The sequence below is a fragment of the Dendrobates tinctorius genome, unplaced genomic scaffold, assembly GCF_039654945.1.
Source record: "Dendrobates tinctorius isolate UK_male_01 unplaced genomic scaffold, ASM3965494v1 ptg000512l, whole genome shotgun sequence".
NCBI classification, from domain to species: Eukaryota; Metazoa; Chordata; class Amphibia; order Anura; family Dendrobatidae; genus Dendrobates; species Dendrobates tinctorius.
In genome coordinates, this window is record NW_027362171.1 from 788,785 (window position 1) to 813,383 (window position 24,599).

Below are 24,599 nucleotides of genomic sequence, written 5' to 3' on the forward strand. Positions count from 1 at the left end.
ATCAATATGTGGCGGGCCAGTAGATAACAGGCTCCAATTAAGATGCCAGATGTACATTACAATAGCCGCAGGTGGCCAGCGACCCCCCGATCATTTACCGTGGGATTTACAATGGTGGGGGGAGGTCAGAAGTGGGATAACTCATTTAGCTCTGCCCAGGGGTCGCAGCCGGTCAGTTGCTGCATTAGGGGTATGCATCTCACATTGCACCTATCATACGTGCATCTCCTATTCGGGGTGCTGGGGGGCTCTGTAACATCCCCCATCTAGTTGCCTGTTCCAGAACTACGCTTACCCATGCTACAAACTCTATTTTATAAGTGCCCTCCTCTAATGTTCCCAAAGGAAGCACTATCTTACCCTAAACTATACAGAAACACAATAGTCATAATAAAGCATAATATCTTACAGTTTGTACAATAAGGTATCACATAATGTGGCAATACCAATCAGACGGTTGGTAATACACAGCAGTGTAGCAGTACCGAAGCATAACAGAATATTCACATTAAAACTCTTAAAGGGGAGGAGGCAATAAATGAGTGTTCTATCCCAATCCCCTTCAATACTACAAATTTTATTGTTATGACTTGCATCCGCTTTCTAGTACAATAAGAATGAACAAAACCCTGTGTAATAGTGAAGTATATGTAGCAGTACAGGTACCAGCTACCACATTTCATTGATCGATCACACTGAGGATGGCACTGATTCTGCTGGCTCCTCTCATATCTTTCCCACCTATCATTTGAATTTCTGGTTTCTTCACAGAATACTACGCTCATTGCCTTCAGAGCTCCAGTTGCACAACATGTTACTGACTGGAGTATTAGTCCAATACTTTAGAGCGTTCTCTTCTGATCTCTATTGCTGAGCTGCTGTGTTTTTTTCTGTTCTCCCACTACTCTAAATTACTCTAAAATGTCTGCTGCATTCCCTGCCTCAGCTTTTATACTGCCCGTGATAGTCTGTCCTGACTGTCTAAGCTATACCATGCGATGAGGTAACTGCACGTTTGCACCTGAAGTCTGTAATGTGTAAAATGGAGGCAGCATTTTTTTCAGGGTTTGATTGAATCAAATCACAAATTGTTTGCATTAGCTGGGACCTGAGGGTTTCTTAAAATTCATCACAAATTTGATTTCTGATGATCAATTCATTTGTCTCTACTCATGACAAGTTAAAGAGGGATTATTGGCCGTGTCAAATGTAACCATCAATTCTTACCAGTATAACTAATATCCATGAAATAAACCCATGACTTCCTGCGCCTTGGGTAAAATGGCCGCAGCAGCCTTTTATTAAACATTGCCACAAACTTGGGGCGCCACAACCCTGGCACCCTGAACATTATATAACATGAACCAGCTGATCTGGTGCAGAGGCATAACCCACAACCTTCCTAATCTTCCCCGGTCGCATCGCACCAGCCCAGAGAATGAGGTATTAATGACACTAAATTAGTTCCCCTAACTTCACAGGACTTACACCACCAAGTGGCCTTGGCCTGTCACAGAAGCCACCATACCCTACTAGCACCTTCCCACCAAATGCCATCACCACTGGACCAGCCTCTAACCTGGACCTATCCCCCGCCGATGTGACAGGAAGAAGGGAGGGTGGGCAGCGGGATCCAGGGTGCAAGAGAAGGCAGGAACCCTCCCCTGTCCCTTATATATCCCCGCACAACCCCGCCTCCAAAACTCCCTCCCACCAATCAGACTCCAGGACACCACCACAAATCCCTCCCATCCTGATTGTCACACAAGTTACCCCTTCACTCCCACCCTCTAAATTGTCCTGCAGCCTGTCCACCCTGCAACTCCTTCACTTGTCTCATTTATCAGCATTCAGTCTTTGTCCCTCCGGTAACGTTCTCTTCTGTTTCTCAGGTCCCAGTATCCCGCTGCTCAGATCCCTGCTCACCTGGAAGCTGGAAAACGGCAAAACCGTCAATTCACACCTGCTGCTATGACTGCGTCCCGTGTCCAGAAGGCGAGATCTCCAATATAACCGGTATGTACAGTCTGAGGGGTGTAACCGGCATCCGGCACCTTCTTATAGATGATGGACTCCGCATCGACCACATTCACACACTGCAGGGCAGGACATCACTCAGGGATCGGTGTGTGGGATTTCAGCCCCAGCATTGTCTGCAGCGGTCACAGCCCAGCACAGTCTGCAGTGGTCACCGCCCAGTACTTTCTGCACTGGTCATCGCCCAGCGCTGTCTGGAGCAGTCACTGCCCAGAATTGTCTGCAGTGATCACCGCCCAGCACTGTCTGCACCAGTCACTGTTCACTGTAAGATACACAGCTCAGCAGATGGTATCACACATGATAGGATTAGATTTGTAAGGAGGTTGACCAGAACATGGGTAGCTGCATGCCGGGTCCCAAACTAAAAAGGCTGCATCCTCTGTTTCCAGGGGAAGCCTGAGAGAGGCGGACCTTCCCCTGCTACAGGAGGGAAGGAGGAGAGAGATGGAGCTTGCTGCTGACAGAAGGGGGCGGGGAGATCCTAAAAAGAGAGCACAGGCACAGTGGAGAAGAAGGAAAAGCAGGCACTGCAGGAGAGGTTGGCGCCAAGTAAGTGCAATGCACAGAGCAGAGAAGAGCATGCAATGCTTCCCCCACCAGGGAGTGCTGGCCCTGTGACAGGCCATGCGGCTGCTGTCCAGGATAGGAGTTGTAGTGCTGGGGAGATTAGCTGTGCCAGCAGAGACGTGCCAGCAGTGAAGAGCTGTGCAGAGCTGTGCCAGCAGAGCTGAGCCATGCGGAGGTAAGCCAGGTGCCGTACACTATGAGACAGTGAGTACCGCAGCTGCTCTGCCCAAGAGTGACCGCACACTTGACAGACACCTGCATTCAGGTCCATTATTTCTGGACGACCTACTGTCAGCAAATCGCTACTCTCCACATTAGGAGAGAGTAACGCAGAGAGAGAAAGATGGCAAGGCCAGAGCTTGACTAATAAGGACTTGTGTACACAGCAGAGTCCCTCACACTGGACTCAGTACCGTGCAAGATACGTTTAAGCATGGGGAATCTTCCTGCCCCTCAAACTTTGCTGAGACGTCCCATGCCGCTGTTGCCGGTGCCACCGTTGGATCCCCACCTGTTACAGACCTCACCGAGATGTCACGTGCCACTGCTGTTGGTGCCACCGTTGGAACCCTGAACCTCCTCATGTCTGAAGACTACATTCCGATAAGTTTAAACTCTTTCTTACTGTACTCTCGTTCGTGCCTCATCAATCCTGTCATACTCCCAGTTCTACCCCATCCAAACTCCCTTTCCCATCTTTTGTCCTATTACCATTCCTCTGTGCCCTACTACTCCGAGTGTAGTATATTTGTTGTTAATAAAAACCTGTTAACTCTTGATCTGTCTCCTGTCCGTGGCAACATCCCGCATTCCTGCGATTTCTACACTTGGCGTAGTCGGCAGGATGTCGCTCAATGGCGCGGAGGTGGCAGATCAAGCAGTTAGAGAGGGCCCCAGATCCAGCATCTCCCTGGGGGCCATGTGAAATAACATCCCAAAGTTCACTCGGAATAATACCATACTTGGGAGTTGGACTGAACGTATAATGGGGATGATGCGGATGCATCCCATGACTGCAGCCCGAGAAGCAGAAGTGGCTATGATGGGACTCTGTCATGCTTCAACCCCCCTAGGCAAGAGACACGTTAGATAAGGTCTTACTGATATATGAGGAGACACACGAGACCCGACTGATGTGGGAGAGTTGCACATGCATCTGTTCAGGCATATTCAAAGAGAAGGGGAGACCATGACCCAGTTTATGAATGCGCTGCAGGAACTCCATACTGCCATTGCTCGCAAAGACGGAGTAGGCATAGGGTCCATTGACGTGGTGGTGCGAGACCAGCTAGTGACGAGCCTATGTGATACGCTGTGGAAGCAGGCTCTGAGGGAGCACTTGAGAGTCAAACCCAGTATGAGTTTATCTGAAATAGGGGCAGAAGCGCGCATAGGCGAGCAGGAGAAAGGTATTGGAGCCGTGATGAGTTCGTCCGGCGTTGCGGAGTACCCAACTCAAATGAAGAAGAGCCGACATGGACCCATGATTTACGGCTGAAAATGAGAAGACATTGGGAAAAAGACGAGAGTCTGAGGGAAGCCCTTACTGCTGTCTTGGGGACCAGCGTCATACCCCATGGTAACACATGGAAGAAGGTGAAGGAAGTTAGAGGAGAGGTTCGGAGCATAAAGAAGGCTTCAGTGGCGGCTCCAGAGTGTAACCTTGTATCCGGGAGTGAAGAGCAAAGGCTAAGTGAGATATGCTTCCCACCGAGGTAGACGAATAAGACAAAAGCATCCACCAGACAGATGCAGATGTGTGTGCTGGGCATGCGGAAGAGTGGGACACCTGTCCAGAAATTGCCCTACCAAAGAAAAGCAATGGCAAAGACCCACTCACCCCTACGAAGGTCATGCTAATTGGAGGGAATGTCACCCCTGGAAGGAATATTGTGGCGGGAGAAGTGCCCCACTCAGAGCAAGACCATGTCACGACGTCAGACACCGAGAAGAGATAGAGATAGAGAGGGTGGTGACTGTTCATGGTAAAATGTCTACGCTGTCCCGATGCATGGAGGCGAGTCTGGCAGAACTCCAAAATAGGTCTACAGGTCATGACTAGAGATGAGCGACTTTGCCTTTTTCAGGGTCGAGTCGGGTTTCATGAAACCCGACTTTCTCAAAAGTCGGGTCGAACGAAATCAGCCGATTATCGTGAAAAGTCGAAGGCCGACTGAAACACGAAACCCAATGCAAGTCAATGGGGAAGCAAAGTCGGCAGGGAGCGGAGGACAGGAAACACACCTACAGTGCCCATTTTAATGCCAAAAACATCAATTCTTATTACTTAAGATTGTCAACCTTAATTTACTTTATAATAATAGTTAGGCATTGAAAACTGGGGGTTATTTGGCTAAAGGTGTGGGGGGGGTAGGGCTGGCTCCAGATTTTCGTGGGCCCAGGGCCAAAAAGTGTCAATGGGCTCCTTTAACACATGCCACAATTCATGATCCTCTGATCAGAGAAATAGCGGTATAGTACAATGAAAAATACTTCACTTCTTACATCTCATGACTGATATCTATTTTAAATTCTCCAATAGCTCCAAAAACGGACAGTATATAACTCCATACAATATTAGGGCCACCGCATAGTGCGCTATACAGAGTAATGAGGCCCATATATTTCTCCATACAAAATCATTGGTCCCATATATTGTTTGAAACAGTATATGATGAGCTCCACATAATGCTACAGTATATGTTGGTCCCCATGGATGAAGCTCCACTGTGTTATGGGCCGAAATAATGCTCCATATGTATTGGGCCCCATTTCTAATGCTCCAGTGCATAATGGGCCCTGTAAATGCTGCTCCAGTGTCTGATGTCCACCTTTGGAATGCTCCAGTGTATGGTGGGCCTCATATATCATTCTCCAGAGTATAGTGCTCCCCAAAAATAGCTGTCCCAACATTGAAAACAATTAAATAAGTCTCCTCGCTAGGGAATCCCTGTACTAGTCTGGACTCCTCGTCGTCCCCATCTTCCATCTCACTGCACTTGGACTGTTTAGGCAGAGGGCGCAGAGATGTGATGTCATCGCGCTCTCTGACCAGAATATCACTGTCAGGAAACGCGGAAGACATCACGGTGGTGGAGCAGGGAGAGGTAAGTATTTCAACTTTGCAAGTGCTGTGATCCTGAGCAAGCAGGGGCGGCCCACTTGGCGACGGCACTGGCACATGGCCCCTTTTAGTACACCGGTGTGTCTGACGGCGGGTGTGCACCCCCACCATCAGAGACACTTGATTGTACTATGAGGGACCTTGTGCCAGTGCCGTTGCCAAACAGTGTGCCCACCCACCTGTCCAGGGCAACGGCAATCGCACCGGTGCGTGCGCCAGGTGGTGACCGCGACCCTGTGGGGGAAGGCAGCCCAGTTAGGGAGGTGGAAAAATTGGCATATGTTGATGTTGGACATTCAGCAGCTGCAAATGGAGTAATTGGAGAAGTCCGCGGAAGAGGAGGACAAAAGCAAGCCATTTTTCTGGCAACCTACGTTTCAGCAGGGGAGGGTGGGACAAAATCCTTTGAAACCCCTGCATGGTTCTTTTTAATGAAGGTTAGATCATCAACATTTTGGGTCGACAGATGGGTCCTTTTTTCTGTCAGGATTGATCCAGCAGCACTGAAGACTCGTTCAGATAACACACTAGCAGCAGGGCAAGCGAGCTACTGTAAAGCATATTGTGCCAATTCAGGCAAGGTGTCAAGTTTACTGGCCCAATAGTCAAAGGGGAATGACCGGTGAGGGAGAACATCGATATGGGAGGAGAAGTAGTTTGTTACCAAAGTTGACAACTGCTGTCTCCTGTCACTTTCGATCGATGCAGTATTACCAGTCTTGTGAGCGGTACTTGAAAAATCAGTCCACAACATGGTCATGAAACTCCTTTGTCCAATGCCACTTCGGCTGTGTGCACCAAGAACACCTCTTTCATGTTGCCACCTACAGCTTATTGGAAAAACATCACCGCCGCTGAGTGCTGGGAATGCCTCATACAACGGTTTACCAGAGTTGCTTGTTTGTTAGCCAGTATTAGCTCTAGGTTCCCCTGTGGCATGATGTTTTGGAATTTGCCTTTGTAGCTTGGATCAAGGATGCTGGCCAATAAGTAGTCATCATCGTTCATCCTTTTGGCAATGCGGGGGTCCCTTTTTAGGATCTGCAAGGCATAATCAGACATGTGGGCCAATGTTCCAGGGGTCAATGATGCACTGCGAGTGCTGGGTGGAGAGCACTTTCTGGCAAATCCACATGCCTCCAGTCACGCACAAACCCTGTACCAGACCTTGCCACGCCAACATTTTTTCTTGCCCCCTGAGAAGCATCCTCCTCCCCAAAATAATCATCCCCATCATCATCCTCCTCCTCTTCCTCTTCTTCCTCCACCTCGTCCACGAGACTTCCCTGAGCAGAAAATGGCTGACTGTCATCAAGGCTTCCCTCCTCCTCTTCCTCCTCGGCTGCAGACGCCTGCTCCTTAATGTGCGTCAAAGTTTGCATGAGCAGACGCATAAGTGGGATGCTCATGCTTATGATGGCGTCGTCTGCGCTTACCAGCCATGTGCATTCCTCAAAACACTGAAGGACTTTACAGAGGTCTTTCAGCTTCGACCACTGCACACCAGACAACTCCATGTGTGCCTGCAAACTGCCTTCCCGTGTCTCCTCCCACAAATGAATTACAGCCTGCCTCTGTTCGCACAGCCTCTGAACCATGTGCAGGGTGGAGTTTCACCTTGTTGCAACGTCGATAATTAGGCGGTGCTTGGGAAGATGGAGCAATCGCTGCAGCTTCTGCATACCACCGGAGTGTACGGGCGACCGGCAGATGTGCGAGCACAGCCTTCGCACCTTATGGAGCAGGGGTGTTAACTCAGGATAATTATTGAGGAAGCACTGCACCACCAGGTTCAAGGTGTGAGCCAGGCAAGGTATGTGTCTGAGTTTTGAAAGGGATATGGCTGCCACAAAATTAATATGAGAGGGCTCTCACTCCTACATTCAGGAGGTCCCTTCCTTATGCCAAATAGTTACCAGACAGCGGAATCCATATTCCCCATCACTTTACAATGCAGATAATACAGGCCTATTGTGAATTCTGGGGTTCATCCACCATCACCACCCTGTCCCCCGCCGTGTCATTATGTGGCCCTCACTGACAATATTATTATTAGTAGTTTTCTGCCCATGAGAAGGAGTGTGGGCATTAGGTGGGATGAACCCTGGTCCATGCAGTCTTTATAAAAAACCCTGAGCCAGCGGACGAGAGCGCCCACTGACCCTCATGTCACCACATCTACTTTAAGAAAAGTTGTCCCCAAATGCTTTTGCACCTGTAAAATAACAAAACTAAGAAAAGGGGACGCAGTAACAGTGCACAGATGTAATTATAATAATATAACAAATTGTAAACACAATATATATCTAGATACGTAAGAATGTGCGCTGAACCAAAGGAAAAATGTAAACTCTTAGTCTATCGGAACTGAAACAGCAAAAAACACAAAGAAAAAACCCAATATACAGTACATTTGATGAATATAATTAATATTTTATTGGTATCACAGGTTGAAAAACAGTTTAAAAATCAATGTCAGATATATTATCCATTGTAGCAGTATCTGTTATGAATGAGTCACCGAGGAGGAAAAAACAAAAAGCAAGCTAAGCCCAGAAAACTGGAGAGGTTGGTAACTAGTGGATTGCAGACCCCTGATCCTAAACACACAACTAGCAGTAGCCGTGGAGCATGCCTACGATGGTCCTAGATGCCTCGTCACGGCCGGAGAACTAAATACGCCTAAAGAAAGAAAGGGAAAATCTAACCTGCCCCAGAGCAGACCCCAAAGCAATAGACAGCCCCCAACATGTATTGTCGGTGAAACAAGATGAAAACACAAGCACAGATAGAAAGATAGGCTGAGCAAACGATGGGGCCCTCACTAACTAGAAAGGACAGGAAAGAAAAGCTGCTGTCTGCAATCATGCAAAAAACCCTGCCAAAAAATGTCCAACACGTCTGATAGATAAAGGCCCTATATCATCACTCAGGTATATTCTGAAGACAGAGAAAAAGAGATCAACTGATTAGAGACAAAATGGGGATTCAGTCCAGTACCAGCCAGGGCTGGCTGAACACAAAAGCTAAGTAAACCAGATGAAAATTCGTATGAACAATAGCAGAGAAAACTTAGCTGAAGGCAGGAACCAAACTGGAAACCAGAAGCCACAGTCAGGAGAAATCACCAGCAAGAAACTAGGGAGTCGGCTGCCTTAAATCCAATCAGAAATTCCTGATGTCCAATCACAGTCCTCTTCCTCAGGTAGCCGGTCTCTGCCATTTAGATCAGCTTCATTACCTCCCTTCACCAACAGAGAGAGTCCAGATAGAGAACTCACTACTCCTCTGTCAGCACAGCCAGCTCCATAACCCTCACCAGAAGCCAGAGGCAAACCCAAAAATGAGCTCACAACAGTACCCCCCCTTGAGGAGGGGTCACGGAACCCTCATCCACGCCACCGGGCCGATCAGGATGGGCCCGATGAAAAGCACGAACCAATCTATCGGCATGAATATCAGAGGCAGAGACCCAAGAATTGTCCTCCTGGCCATAACCCTTCCACTTGACCAAATACTGAGTCTCCGTCTAGCCAGACGAGAATCCAGTCTTTTCTCTACCTCATATTCCACATTACCTTTAACCAATACAGGGTCAGAAGGTGCCGCCATAGGAACTACTGGCTCAACATAACTCTTCAACAGCGACTTATGAAACACGTTATGGATCTTAAACGAAACAGGAAGAGCCAATCGAAATGAAACCGGATTAAGAATCTCCAAAATCATGTAAGGTCCAATAAATCTTGGCTTGAACTTTGGAGAAGCCACTTTCATAGAGATATTCTTTGATGACAACCAAACCATATCACCCACTTTAAACCGGGGACCAATGGTGCTATGCCGGTTAGAAAACCGCTGGGCCTTTTCCTGGGAGAGAGACAACTTATCCACTACTTGGTCCCAAATCTGCTGCATTCTCTCTACCACAGTGTCAATACCTGGGCAGAGGCTGAAGATTCCACTTGCCCTGAAGAAAATCGAGGATGAAACCCAAAGTTACAGAAAAAGGGGGACATCAAGGTGGCAGAACTAGCTCTATTATTTAAAGCGAATTCGGCCAAGGGCAAAAATGAAACCCAATCATCCTGATCAGCAGATATAAAACATCTCAAATAGGACTCCAAAGTCTGGTTTGTTCTCTCCGTCTGCCCATTGGTCTGAGGGTGAACGCAGAGGAGAAGGACAACTGAATTCCCAGCTTGGAACAAAAGGCTTTCCAGAATCTGGAAACAAACTGAACTCCTCTGTCCGATACAATGTTCTCAGGAATCCCATGCAACTGACCACCTGTTGTAAAAATAAGGGTACCAACTCTGAGGAAGATGGCAACTTTGGGAGTGGTACAAGATGGACCATCTAAGAGAATCTATCACTAATCACCAAGATAACAGTCATTCTCTGAGAGACAGGAAGATCAGAAATAAAATCCATTGAAATATGGGTCCATGGCCTCTTAGGCACCGGCAAGGGCATCAACAACCCACTAGAGCGAGAACAGGGTTTAGACCGGGAACAAGTCCCACAGGACTGCACAAAATCCCTGACATCACGAGATAAGGCAGGCCACCAAAAAGACTGACTCACCAAATCTCTGGTACCAAAAATACCTGGATGACCAGCCAATGCGGAGCAATGAACTTCAGACATCACTCTCTTCCTCCACTGGTCAGGAACATATAATTTTCCCATAGGACAATGCTCAGGTTTGTCCTCTTGGAATTCTTCCAGAGCATGTCTCAAATCTGGCGAGATGGCAGAACTACCCCCTCACCTAGGATTGTAGTAGGCTTGGTCACAATAGGAGAATCAGCAAAGAAACTCCTAGAAAGGGCATCTGCCTTAAGATTCTTAGTGCCTGGAAGAAAGGAGACCACAATATCAAAACGCGTAAAAAACAAGGCCCACCTAGCCTGTCTAGGATTCAAGCGTTTGGCCGACTCAAGGTAAATCAAATTCTTGTGGTCAGTGAGGACCACAACTTGATGTCTAGCTCCCTCCAACCAATGTCTCCACTCCTCAAATGCCCATTTCATGGCCAACAATTCCCGATTCCCCACATCATAGTTGCGTTCAGATGAGGAGAACTTTCGGGAAGAGAAGGCACAGGGATTCATTTTAGACGTCACCGGATCTTTTTGGGACAAAACAGCTCCTGCACCAATCTCTGAAGCGTCTACCTCCACCTGAAAAGGAAGTGAGACATCAGGTCGCCGCAAAACCGGAGCAGAAGTGAACCTCCGCTTCAGCTCCTGAAAGGCCGAAACAGTCTCTGAAGACCAATTCAGCACATCAGCACCCTTCTTAGTTAGATCAGTCAGTGGTTTAGCAATACCAGAAAAATTAGCTATAAAATTACGATAAAAATTAGCAAAACCCAAAAACTTTTGGAGAGCCTTCAAAGAAGTGGGTTGAACCCAATCATAAATGGCCTGTACCTTGGCCGGGTCCATTTCATTAGTTGACGGAGACAAAATAAATCCAAAAAATGAAATCCTCTGTACACCAAAAAGGCACTTCGATCCCTTAACATACAAGGAATTCACTCTCTAAATCCGGAACACAGTCCGAACATGTTCTACATGAGAATCCCAATCCCAGGAAAAGATCAAAATATCATCCAGATAGATGATCAAAAATTTATCCACAAAGTCCCAGAAAATATCATTCATGAAGCACTGGAAGACAGAAGGGGCATGAGTGAGTCCAAAAGGCATCACCAGGTACTCAAAATGTCCCTCCAGAGTATTAAACGCCGTCTTCCATTCATCCCCATACTTAATGCGAATAAGATTATACGCCCCCCAGAGGTCAAGCTTGGTAAACCAGCAAGCACCTTTATACGTATGTGACGCGCACAGGGCAGGAAGTGAGGAGGAGACCATGCACGCCGCGTCATGTATCCATGGCAAAAATTTGACATATAGAGACGCGACAGGGCACGGAAACCACCAATGTAACACTGCACAGCGCGCGTACCGCGATCAGGGGTGAAGTCCATCTACTCTAGGGGCTATAAACACATGTCGGCAAGAAAAAAAGGGGGCTAAACGTGAGGATTATTATATAAATAGAGGCATATCACACAGTATAAATGTATCCATAGTACTAATTAATAATAATCAACAGATCTATCATATTATATACATATACGTGAATTTTAATAAATATATAGACATAGTGGATATTAATAAATTAAGAGTAAAATACATATTATGCAAAAATTGTGCACAAAAAAAATTAATATATGCACATAAATATAATGCAATAATAATGTCCTTGATCTATATTACTTATCAAAAATTGGGTAATAAAAATAAAAATGAAAATAAAAAAATAAAAAATAGAGAATAAGTGTAGTATGTATGAACTCAAATGAGTAAACATATCTATATAGTAAATAACGTGAATAAAATTATTATATGCATACATACATGCATGATAGCACCTACAGAATTAATACTACTACTGATACATAATATAAAAAAATATAGAAAATATTGATATGATTCTTGTCTTGAAATGCTTCCATCACAGGTTTCCAGAATATCCAGGTACGTATGGAAAAGTAGGGTCTGTATCATCCATCAGAATCAATGTACATAGGAGATGTGAATTTCTTCATAATACAAAATAATAATTAATAAAATATCTAAAAACATATATCAAAATATACCGTATTGACCGATGGTGTATATACTAAATTTATATATATATGTATATATATATATATATATATATATATATATAAATTTAGTATATACAATAATATATATATATTAAAATTGAAAATAACTCCTTGAAGCGAAGCATAAAATGATTAAGTATACAATAAAATAATACAGAAATATTAAAAATATTAAAATCGTCAAAGGAATGGGGCAAAACTATTATTCTCATTTAAACCAAACGGATGCAGGGTATTCAGTGTCCAAATCCATTTTGTTTCACACTGTGCAAGTTTTTGACTGATTTTCGTGCCCCTAATATTGGATTTGATCAAGTCTATCCCTCTTACTCTAAATTGGGAGCTGTCACAATTATGGTGGAGTTTGAAATGTTTTGGAATGGTCTTCAGGTTGTTAATATCTTTCTCATTTTCAGCTGCCTAAGGCTGGTTTCACATTTGCGTTTTTTAGCGCTGGAAAAAAACGCACACCTGCGCATGCGTTTTTTCCCCTATATTTAACATGGGTGCGCATACCTGCGCACTGGTCAGCGCATGTATGCGATTTTCATGCGCTGCGTTTTTTTGGGGTGTGCGTTGGGATTTTCCAGACGCAGCATGTTGCATTTTTTGGCCCTGCAAAAAAGCGCATGCGCACATATGCGCACATTTTGCGCTAAAAATGGCCATTATAGCCTATGGATGCGCATATGTGTGCACTGGCATGCTCATGTATGCGTTTTTTTGCATATGCGTTTTTTTTTTAAACCATGGAATTTAGGGGTTTGGGTTAGAGTTAGGGTTAGTTAAGGGGGTTTAGGGTTAGGGTTATGGTCAGGGTCAGGGTTAGGGTTAGGGTTAGGGTCAGGGTTAGGGTTAAGTATGGTTTTGTTAAGGATTAGGGTCATGGTTAGGGTCAGGATTAGGGTTAAGTATGGTTTTGTTAAGGGTTAGGGTCAGGGTTAGGGTTAGGGTTAGGGTTAGGGTCAGGGTTAGGGTTAGGGTTAGGGTCAGGGTTAGGGTCAGGATTAGGGTTAAGTATGGTTTTGTTAAGGATTAGGGTCAGGGTTAGGGTCAGGATTAGGGTTAAGTATGGTTTTGTTAAGGGTTAGGGTCAGGGTTAGGGTTAGGGTTAGGGTCAGGGTTAGGGTTAGGGTTAGGGTTAGGGTCAGGGTTAGGGTCAGGATTAGGGTTAAGTATGGTTTTGTTAAGGATTAGGGTCAGGGTTAGGGTCAGGATTAGGGTTAAGTATGGTTTTGTTAAGGGTTAGGGTCAGGGTTAGGGTTAGGGTTAGGGTCAGGGATAGGGTCAGGATTAGGGTTAAGTATGGTTTGGTTAAGGGTTAGGGTCAGGGTTAGGGTTAGGGTTAGGGTCAGGGTTAGGGTTAAGTATGGTTTTGTTAAGGGTTAGGGTCAGGGTTAGGGTTAGGGTTAGGGTCAGGGTTAGGGTTAGGGTTAGGGTTAGGGTTAGGGTCAGGGTTAGGGTTAGGGTCAGGGTTAGGGTTAGGGTTAGGGTTAGTTAGGGTTTAGGGTTTGGGTTAGGGTTAAGTATGATTTGGTTAAGGGTTAGGGTCAGGGTTAGGGTTAGGGTTAGGGTCAGGGTTAGGGTTAGGGTTAGGGTCAGGGTTAGGGTTAGTAAAGTCATGGTTTGGGTAGTGTGAGGGGCCACCTAAAAATGTTGGAAAAAAACGCAAACGCGGTAAAAACGCGCTAAAAACGCATACAAACGCATAAAAACGCTGCGTTTTTTTCATGCATGCTCATAAAAATGCTTGAAAAAAACGCAGCAGTTGTATGCTTATGTATGCGTTTTTTTGCGGGAAAAACGCGCTGCAAAAAAAAGCAAGTGTGAAACTAGCCTTAATCCCTAAAATGTGTTCCCATGTCCTGATTTTCTATTGTCTTGCTGTTAGACCTATATGTATCTGATTACATGGGCATGTGGCAAAGTATACCACCAAGATATATGATGCCTGATCTTATAGTTACGGGTGTCATCTTGATTGAAAAAACTACTTGCCTGTTCCGTATTTGGACAAGCCACACAATTACCATTTGGGAATGATCCCATATTTGTGATAGAGATGAGTGACTTTGCCTTTTTTCGGGTCTAGTCGGGTTTCATGAAACCTGACTTTCTCAAAAGTCGAGTCGAACGAAATCGGCCGACTATAGGGAAAAGTCGGTGATCCGACTGTAACACGAAACCCAATGCAAGTGGATCGCCCGCCAGGGCAGTGGGGTACTCGGTACCAGGCCGGTATCTCAGAGGGAAGTGTCACAGTAGCGGTGACCAGGTCCGTGGCCCTGGGCGTCCATGTAAAAGGAGTTAAGCGTGGCTGGTTAAAGTTTATAAGTGGATGATACGTGACGCCACCTGTGGTGCTCGGCAATGAAGGGGTTAAGCCGACGCTGCGGGCAGATCCTCTGGGACAGATGGTATAAGGCAGCAAGATGTAATAACTCCCCACAGGTAGAGCTGTAGTCCCAGGGCAGTGAGGATAGGTGTTGAGGAAGAGGGTGTAGTGTTAGGCACAGAGATGTAGCAGTGCTGAAGGGGTTGCAGGAAGAAGGCAATGACACAACAGGGTGCAGTTTCCTTTAACTTTACTGTGCTTTGTAGGTGCTGTCCAGGATCCAGATTACAGATGGAACAGGAGTTGGCAGCCTGGAAGCAACTTAGGAATCTCTCTATGCAGATGGGTTGTGTAGTCTCCTTTCTAGCACTTATCTGAGGTACTTGCAGTACTGAGTTACACTGAAGTTCCCTTTGCTTTCTCTCTTTTAGAACCCCCTCGTACGGCAGACAGCTCTAGCCTCCTTCTTCTGGCTCACACGTTGCTGTTGTGCCTTGGAGTCTTAAGTGGGAACAGAGCATTTACAGCTTCCTATTCCGCCGGTTTCTGCTGCAGGAACATCAGTTTCACAAACAGCCTTGGGGACCGGACCCCGGAACCATGTGCCACTCTAGAAGTGTGCCCGAACTCTGCTGAATCCTCCAGCTCTTCTCTCATCCACACACTTCGCCCTCCTCACAGGAACTAACTAACTTCGCCCTTCCTGGCCCCAGAGAGTAGCTCCTCCCCCAGTTTTTGGTTCAGAGCTCCCTCTGATGGCCTGGAATGGGAACTGTGCTGTGTGTTGAATTTGTCTAACAGAAAGATCCTTTATTGCTTCCAAGCATAACAAAACCCTCCCAAGGAGGAAGACAATGCCACTGTGCGCCCCTTTAACACATACACAATTCATGATGCTCCGATACGGCAGAGAAATATTGGTATAGTGCAATGATGACAAATACTTCACTCCTTACATTACATGACTGATATCTATTTTATATTCTACAATGACTCAAAAAACAGACAGTATATTCCTCCATACAGTATTATGGCAACCACATAGTGCGCCATACAGAATAATGAGCCCCATATATTGCTCCATACAGAATGGGCTCCATATAATGCTCCAAACAGAATAGGCCCCATATGTGCTCCATATACAGTAATGCTCCATACCCTATATGATGGTCCATATATACTGAACCCCATATGATACTCCAGTATATGATGGGCCCCATGGATGATGCTCCATTGTATGATGGGCCTATATAATGCTCCATATATAATGGGCCCCATATGATGCTCCAGTATATGATGGGCCCCATGGATGATGCTCCATTTTATGATGGGCCTAAATATTGCTCCATATATAATGGGCCCCATATGATGCTCTAATATATGATGAGCCCCATGTGATGCTCTAGTATATGATGGGCCCCATATGATGCTCTCGTATATGATGGGCCCCATATGATGCTCTAATATATGATGGGCCCCATATGATGCTCCAATATATGATGAGCCCCATGGATGTTGCTCCAGTGTATGATGGGCCTATACACTGTGTGCAGAATTATAAGGCAAATGAGTATTTTGATCACATCATCCTTTTTATACATGTTGTCCTACTCCAAGCTGTATAGGCTTGAAAGCCAACTGCAATTATTTAAATCAGGTGATTTGCATCTCTGTAATGAGGAGGGGTGTGGTCTAATGACATCGGCACCCTATATAAGGTGTGCTTAATTATTAGGTCACTTCCTTTTTTTTTGGAAAAATGGGTCAGAAGAGAGATTTGACGGACTCTGAAAAGTCAAAAATTTTGAGATGTCTTGCAGAGGGATGCAGCAGTCTTGAAATTGCCAAACTTTTGAAGCGTGATCACTGAACAATCAAGCGTTTCAGGGCAAATAGCCAAAAGGGTCGCAACAAGCGTGTTGATAAAAAAAAGGCTCAAAATAACTGCCCATGAATTGAGGAAAATCAAGCGGGAAGCTGCCAAGATGCCATTTGCTACCAGTTTTGCCATATTTCAGAGCTGCAACGTTACTGGAGTATCAAAAAGCACAAGATTTGCCATACTCAGGGACATGGCCAAGCAAAGGAAGGCTGGAAAACGACCACCTTTGAACAAGAAACATAAGATAAAACGTCAAGACTGGGCCAAAAAATATGTTAAGACGGATTTTTGTAAGGTTTTATGGACTGATGAAATCAGAGTGACTCTTGATGGGCCAGATGGATTGGCCCGAGGCTGGATCAGTAAAGGCCAGAAAGCTCCACTCTGACTCAGACGCCAGCAAGGTGGAGGTGGGGTCCGGATATGGGCTTGTATCATCAAAGATGAACTTGTGGGACCTTTTCGGGCTGAGGCTGGAGTGAAGCTCAACTCCCAAACCTAGTGCCAGTTTCTGGAAGACACCTTCTTCAAGCAGTGGTACGGAAAGAAATCTGTATCTTTCAAGAAAAACATGATTTTCATGCAGGACAATGCTCCATCACATGCATCCAACTACTGCACAGCGTGGCTGGCCAGTAAATGTCTAAAAGAAGAAAAAATAATGACATGGCCCCCTTGTTCACCTGATCTGAACCCCATAGAGAACCTGTGGTCCCTCATAAAATGTGAGATCTACAGGGAGTGAAAACATTACTGTCACGTGCCCCGTCCTGTGTGACACAGCCAGCAGGCCAAGAACTAATACAACAGGACACGGCACGTGTAATTGTCCAGTGTGATGCAGCCCGCAGGCCGGCAACTAATACAACAAGACACAGGGGATAAGGAAACATTTACAATGGTGGGCCCTGCGATAGGGAGCGGGGGATGTGGAGACCTCCTGCACTCCCCTGAGTCAGTGTCTCTAATGCACCTAGCGTTCCGTATGCCGGTTCCGCACCGGGCGCCGATCACGAACCTGTCGCCCTAGCACACCCTACAACTATTCCTTACTAGGGAGCTGGGTGGTGCACGCACTGGCCCCACTGCTGTACTAACACCAACATGAGGAAAAGTGACAAGCAGGGAAACATTTAGCTTTGCTCTGATGCTCTGGCTCCAGGCAGCAGAGTCCAACTTCTGAGTGCATCTTCCTCCCACGGTGTCCAACACCTGGGAGCACTGTACAGCAATGGAGTCCAGCACCTGAGTGCAGCTGTCCAGCAAAAGAGTCCAGCACCTGAGTGCAGCTCTACACCATAGCTACCACTCCACCAAGCTTTGCAAGAATTCTTCACTGACACCATAGCTTCCACTCCACCATGCTTTACACAAACTCCTCGCTGACACCATAGAGTCCAGCACCTGAGTGCAGCTTCCAGCAAAAGAGTCCAGCAACTGAGTGCAGCTCTCAGCAAAAGAGTCCAGCAACTGAGTGCAGCTCTAAACCATAGCTGCCACTCCACCAAGCTTTGCAAGACTTCTCCACTGACACCATAGCTGCCACTCCACCATGCTTTACATGAACTCCTCACTGCCACAATAGCTGCCACTCCAGGACTCTGATGGGGCTTTCCTGGACTCTCCTCAGCTCCTTCCTTCACCCAGCATGGTTGGAAAAGACCAGCAATATCACCAACGTGAGTCAGAGCAACTGACACACCTTTATTGAGTAAACACACCTGTTAGTGATTCCCGTGCAATTACACTAACCACCACCAGGAGAAAACTATCTCTAAAAACACCTGTTATGAGCTCAATTTCTGCTCCACCAGTTGAGAGTTCTCCTTCCGTTCTCCCTCTGGTGGTGACAGGAGGTAGTGAGGTTGGTTTAATTGGGAGTGATCTGCCACCTGGTGAGGAGGATAACAATTGGATCTCTGGAGTATCAGACTGGATATAAGACAGCCGACGCCCTATCCTGGTGCTGGTGATTCTGTCTGCTTCTCAGGTCTTGGACTCAGCTCTGTTCCAGTTTTCTCAAGTTAAGACTGGAAAGGCAGATTTTAAGGGATTCAGAAAGAGAATTGGAGGGATCCATTGGCTGGATATCCTTAAAGACAAAAATGTACAGGAAGGACGGGAAATCTTGAAAAATGAAATTCTCAAAGCACAGTTGTTAAAAATTCCGAAAAGAGGGAAGAATAGGAAGCATTTAAGGAACCCAGGATGGATGAACACAGAACTTAAGCACATGCTAAAAAGGAAGAAAAAAATGTTTATAAAATGGAAAGAGAGAGGCATATCTAAAGAAGAATATAATGCTGTCTGCAGAACCTGCAGGGCACAAATCAGATTAACTAAAGCTGAAAATGAATTGAGGCTTGCAAGAGATATCAAAAGCAATAATAAAGGATTTTGGGGATATGTCAAAAGTAAAAGAAAAGTCAAAGATGCTATAGGATTTTTACAGGATGAAAATGATGAAATGGTAAGACAGGATGTTGAGAAGGCTGAACTTTTAAATTCCTATTTTGCATCTGTTTTCTCTCACAAAGGAAATGTAACATCAACTGTTATTCATTGTCCTATTAAGGGAATAGAAGAATCCAGGATATCTATAAACAGAAAGATAGTGAGGAAACACTTAGCTAACCTAAATGAATTCAAGTCTCCAGGTCCAGATGAATTACACCCCAGAGTACTGAATGAGATAGCAGAAGAAATTTTTGAACCCCTCTCCATAATCTTTGAAAATTCTTGGAGAACAGGAGAAGTCCCAGAAGACTGGAGAAGAGCAAATCTTGTTCCTATCTTCAAAAAGGGAAGAAGGTGCACCCAGGCAACTATAGGCCAGTGAGTCTGACTTCTATACCAGGAAAGATCTTTGAAGAAATTATTAAACAACATGTATATCAATACCTGGATAAGAATGAAGTGATTAAACAGAGTCAGCATGGGTTTGTAACTAATAAGTCATGTCAGACTAACTTAATTTCCTTCTATGACGGTATCACTGATTGGGTGGATCAAAGAAATGCTGTAGATATAGTATATCTTGACTTCAGCAAAGCATTTGACAAAGTCTCTCATACAATCCTTATTGAACAAATGACTAAGTATGGAATGGACAAGGCAACTGTTAGGTGGATTCATAACTGGCTTAGTGATCGGACCCAAAGAGTTGTCGTAAATGGCTGCACATCCAGTTGGAAGAATGTCTCAAGTGGGTACCACAGGGCTCTGTCCTGGGCCCGGTATTGTTCAACATCTTTATCAACGATTTAGATGAAGGAATTGAGGGTAAACTGATTAAATTTGCTTATGACACAAAGCTAGGAGGGATAGCTAATACTAGAGAAGAGAGAGAGAGGATTCAAAAAGATTTAAATAAACTGGAGAAGTGGGCAGCAACTAACAGAATGGTTTTTAACATGGAGAAATGCAAAGTACTACATCTGGGCAATAAAAATGAAAAAAGCATATATAGAATGGGAGGAATAGGGCTAAGCAACAGCACTTGTGAAAAAGACTTGGGTATACTAATAGATCACAGACTGGATATGAGTCAACAGTGTGATGCAGCAGCAAAAAACTCAAATGCAATTCTAGGATGTATAAACAGAAGCATACAGTCTAAATCACGTGAAGTCATTATTTCCCTCTACTCCTCTTTGGTCAGACCTCATCTGGAATATTGTGTCCAGTTTTGGGCACCACATTTTAAAAACGACATCAACAAACTGGAGCAAGTTCAGAAAAGAGCGACCAGAATGGTGACCGGTCTGCAAACCCTGTCTTATGAGGAAAGGTTGCAGGATTTGGGAATGTTTAGTTTGCAAAAGAGAAGACTGAGAGGAGACTTAATAGCTGTCTACAAATATCTAAAGGGCTGTCACATTGTAGAAGGATCAACTTTATTCTCATTTGCACAAGGAAAGACTAGAAGCAATGGGATGAAACTGAATGGGAGGAGACACAGATTAGATATTAGAAAAATCTTTTTGACAGTTAGAGTGATCAATGAGTGGAACAGGCTGCCTCGAGAAGTGGTGAGTTCTCCTTCAATGGAAGTCTTCAAACAGAGGCTGGACAGATATCTGACTGGGATGATTTAGCGAATCCTGCTTTGAGCAGGGGGTTGGACCAGATGGCCCAGGAGGTCCCTTCCAACTCTACGATTCTATGATTCTATGATTCTATGATTCTAAGTTTGTTTTTGCTAATGTTCACAATTGCTCTTTTTGGTCAATTCAGTTTTTTGTGTGGTCAGCCAGCCCGGCTGGACTGTGCTGAATTTCCACTCTTATTTATCTGTATTTGCCAATTTGCTTTTTTTTGTCCCTTATTAGATTGGCCTCTTTTTGCTCTGTCTCAGAATATTTCAGAGTGCTGATATAGTGGGAGAAGTCTAGTGACTTCAGGGTTAATTTGCTATCAGATGTGTTGGACACTATTTTTGGTAGGGTTTTTGGCAGATTGCAGACAGTGTCTTTCCTTTCCTGTCCTTTCTAGTTAGTTTGGCCCCATCATTCGCTCAGCCTATTTTCCTGCCTTTGTTTGTGTTTTCATCTTGTTTCACCGTCAATACATGTGGGGGGGCTGTCTTTCCTTTGGGGTCTGCTCTGGGGCAGTTAGTTTTCCTCTTTTCCTGCTTTAGGCTTATTTAGCTCTCCGGTTGTGACGAGGTGTCTAGGACCAACGTAGGAACGCTCCACGACTGCTGCTAGTTGCGTGATTAGAATCAGGGATCTGCAGTCTGCAGAGTTACCAACCTCTTTGGTTTTCTGAGACTTAGCTTGCGTTGTTTTTTTTCCTCGGCGACCCATTCATAACAGAATCACCAGCCATACCGCAGATTCTAGGGTACTCAAAAGCAGGAAAAAATTGTTTTAAAAAGGAAAAAAAAAAGAGAAAAGAGTGTCGGAATTTTTTTCTTTTCTCCTCTTTTTCTCTGGGGCCGTTGGAGGATTTTTTTTTCTCCTAATGGAGATTAAGCAATTGTCTGATCATGTGGAGCAACTTGCTCCTGAAGTACAGGGAATTTCCACCTACCTCATTCAGTCACGTGCTGCTGAGCCCAAGATCCCTACTCCTGATGTGTTTTCTGGGGATCGGTCTAAATTTCTGAATTTTAAGAATAATTGTAAATTATTTCTTGCCTTGAAGCCTAACTCATCGGGGAGCTCTGTGCAGCAGGTTAAAATTGTCATCTCCTTGCTGCGCGGCGATCCCCAGGATTGGGCGTTTTCTCTGACACCTGAAAATCCTATTCTGACTAATGTGGATGCATTTTTTCAAGCCTTGGGGTTGTTGTATGATGAACCTAATGCCGTTGATCAAGCTGAGAGAACCCTGTTGGCATTAAACCAGGGTCAGGATCCTGCAGAGTTGTACTGTCAAAAATTCAGAAAGTGGGCGGTCCTTACTACATGGAATGATAGTGCATTGGCAGCTATCTTTTGGAAAGGTTTATCAGAGACCGCAAAAGATGTTATGGTGGGATTTCCTGTTCCCTCTGGTCTGGATGGCTCTCTGTCATTAGCCATTCAAGTTGATCGGCGTTTACGTGAACGCAAGACTACACGGGAGGCGGTGCCACCTTTTGAACAAATGTCAGAACCTATGCAATGTGATGGGGTTTTGTCTAGGGCGCAACGTCAGGAGTTTAGAAGGCGTAATAAGCTGTGTTTTTTCTGTGGAGACGCCTCTTATACTATTTCTGTCTGCCCTAAATGAGAGAATTGTTTTGCACACACATTTGCTGTGGGCAGTGTACAACCTAAGTTCCTTTTGGCATTTACTCTGATCTGCTCCTTGTCCACGTTTTCCACTAAAGCTTTTGTGGATTCAGGAGCAGCTCTGAATCTGATGGATTTGGACTTTGCTAAACGTTGTGGTTTGTCCATGATACCTCTGCAGACGCCTATTCCTTTGAGGGGTATTGATGCCACTCCTTTGGCGGAGAATAAACCTCAGTTTTGGACCCAGGTGATGCGAGTTGCCCCAGACCACCAAGAAAATTGTAAATTTTTAGTGCTGCATAATTTGCATGATACTATTGTTCTGGGTTTCCCCTGGTTGCAAACTCATAACCCAGTTTTGGATTGGAGATCTGTGTCTGTGGTGAGTTGGGGTGGTCAGTGAGTTCTTAGGGACGCTCCTGTGTTCTCCACCTCTCCTCAGTCTCATGATATTCCTGATTATCTGGCTGATTTCTCTGATGTATTTAGTGAGAGTAAGTCTGCGTCTTTGCCTCCTCATAGGAGTTATGACTGTGCAATTGAGTTGATGCCTGAGTGTAAATTTCCCAAGGGTCGGCTTTTCAACTTATCTGTACCCGAACATGATGCCATGTGATCCTATATTAAGGAGTCGTTGGAGAAGGGTCATATTAGACCATCCTCGTCACCTTTAGGCGCTGTTTTTTTTTGTGGCCAAGAAAGATGGTTCATTAAGACCGTGTATTGATTGTCGTTCCCTTAACAAGATGACGGTTAAATATCAGTACCCGTTACCTCTGATGTCTGATTTATTCTCCAGAGTTAAGAGTGCCTGCTGGTTTACTAAGCTTGACCTCAGGGGGCGTATAATCTTATTCGCATCAAGCAGGGGGATGAATGGAAGAAGGCATTTAATACTCCGGAGGGACATTTTGAGTACCTTCTGATGCATTTTGGGCTCTCTAATGCCCCTTCTGTCTTCCAGTCCTTTATGAATGATATTTTCCGAGACTTTGTGGATAAGTTTTTGATCATCTATCTGTATGATATTTTGATCTTTTCTAGTGATTGGGATTCCCATGTGGAACATGTCCAGACTGTGTTCCGGATTTTGAGGGAGAATTCCCTGTTTGTTAAGGGATCGAAATGTCTCTTTGGTGTACAGAGGATTTCATTTTTGGGATTTATCTTATCTCCATCGACTATTGAAATGGACCAGGCCAAGGTACAGGCCATTTATGATTGGGTTCAGCCTACTTCTTTGAAGGCTCTTCAGAAGTTTTTGGGTTTTGCTAATTTCTATCGTAAATTTATAGGTAATTTTTCTAGTATTGTCAAACCACTCACTGATCTGACCAAGAAGGGAGTGCTGAATTGGTCTCCTTAGGCTGTCTCAGCATTTTAGGAGCTTAAGCGGAGATTTACTTCAGCTGATGTCTCACTTCCATTTCAAGTGGAGGTAGACGCTTCTGAGATTTGTGCAGGAGCTGTTTTGTCCCAAAAAGACCCTGTGACTTCTAAGATGGATCCCTATGCCTTCTTTCTCGAAAGTTCTCCCCATCTGAACGCAACTATGACGTGGGGAATCGGGAATTGTTGGCCATGAAATGGGCATTTGAGGAGTGGAGACATTGGTTGGAGGGAGCTAGACATCAATTTGTGGTCCTCACCGATCACAAGAATCTGATTTTTCTGGAGTTGGCCAAACGCTTGAATCCTAGACAGGCTAGATGGGCCTTGTTTTTCATGCGTTTTAATTTTCTGGTCTCTTTTCTTCCGGGCACTAAGAATGTTAAGGCAGACGCCCTTTCTTGGAGTTTCTTTGCTGATTCTCTTAATGTGACCGAGCCTACTACTATCCTAGGTGAGGGGGTAGTTCTTTCTGCCATTTCGCCCGATTTGAAATGCGCCCTGGAGGAATTTCAGGAGGATAAACCTGAGCATTGCCCTATGGGAAGATTGTATGTTCCTGACCAGTGGAGAAAGAGAGTGATGTCTGAAGTCCATTGCTCCGCATTGGCTGGTCATCCAGGTATTTTTGGTACCAGAGATTTGGTGAGTCGGTCGTTTTGGTGGCCTGCCTTTTCTCATGATGTCAGGAATTTTGTACAGTCCTGTGGGACTTGTTCTCGGTCTAAACCCTGTTCTTGTTATAGTGGGTTGCTGATGCCCCTGCCGGTGCCCAAGAGGCCATGGACCCATATCTCAATGGATTTTATTTCTGATCTTCCTGTCTCTCAGAGAATGACTGTTATCTGGGT

The 24,599-nt window shown here is 45.1% G+C and overlaps 1 protein-coding gene across 1 annotated transcript in view; it reads left to right on the plus strand.

Moving 5' to 3' along the window:
- Positions 1-24,599, plus strand: part of LOC141078145 (vomeronasal type-2 receptor 26-like) — a 234,185-nt gene that overhangs the window by 161,501 nt on the left and 48,085 nt on the right. The window contains exon 4 of the mRNA XM_073564975.1: positions 1,893-2,016. Within this exon, the coding sequence (XP_073421076.1) occupies positions 1,893-2,016 (124 nt within the window). The remainder of the gene's footprint in view (positions 1-1,892; positions 2,017-24,599) is intronic.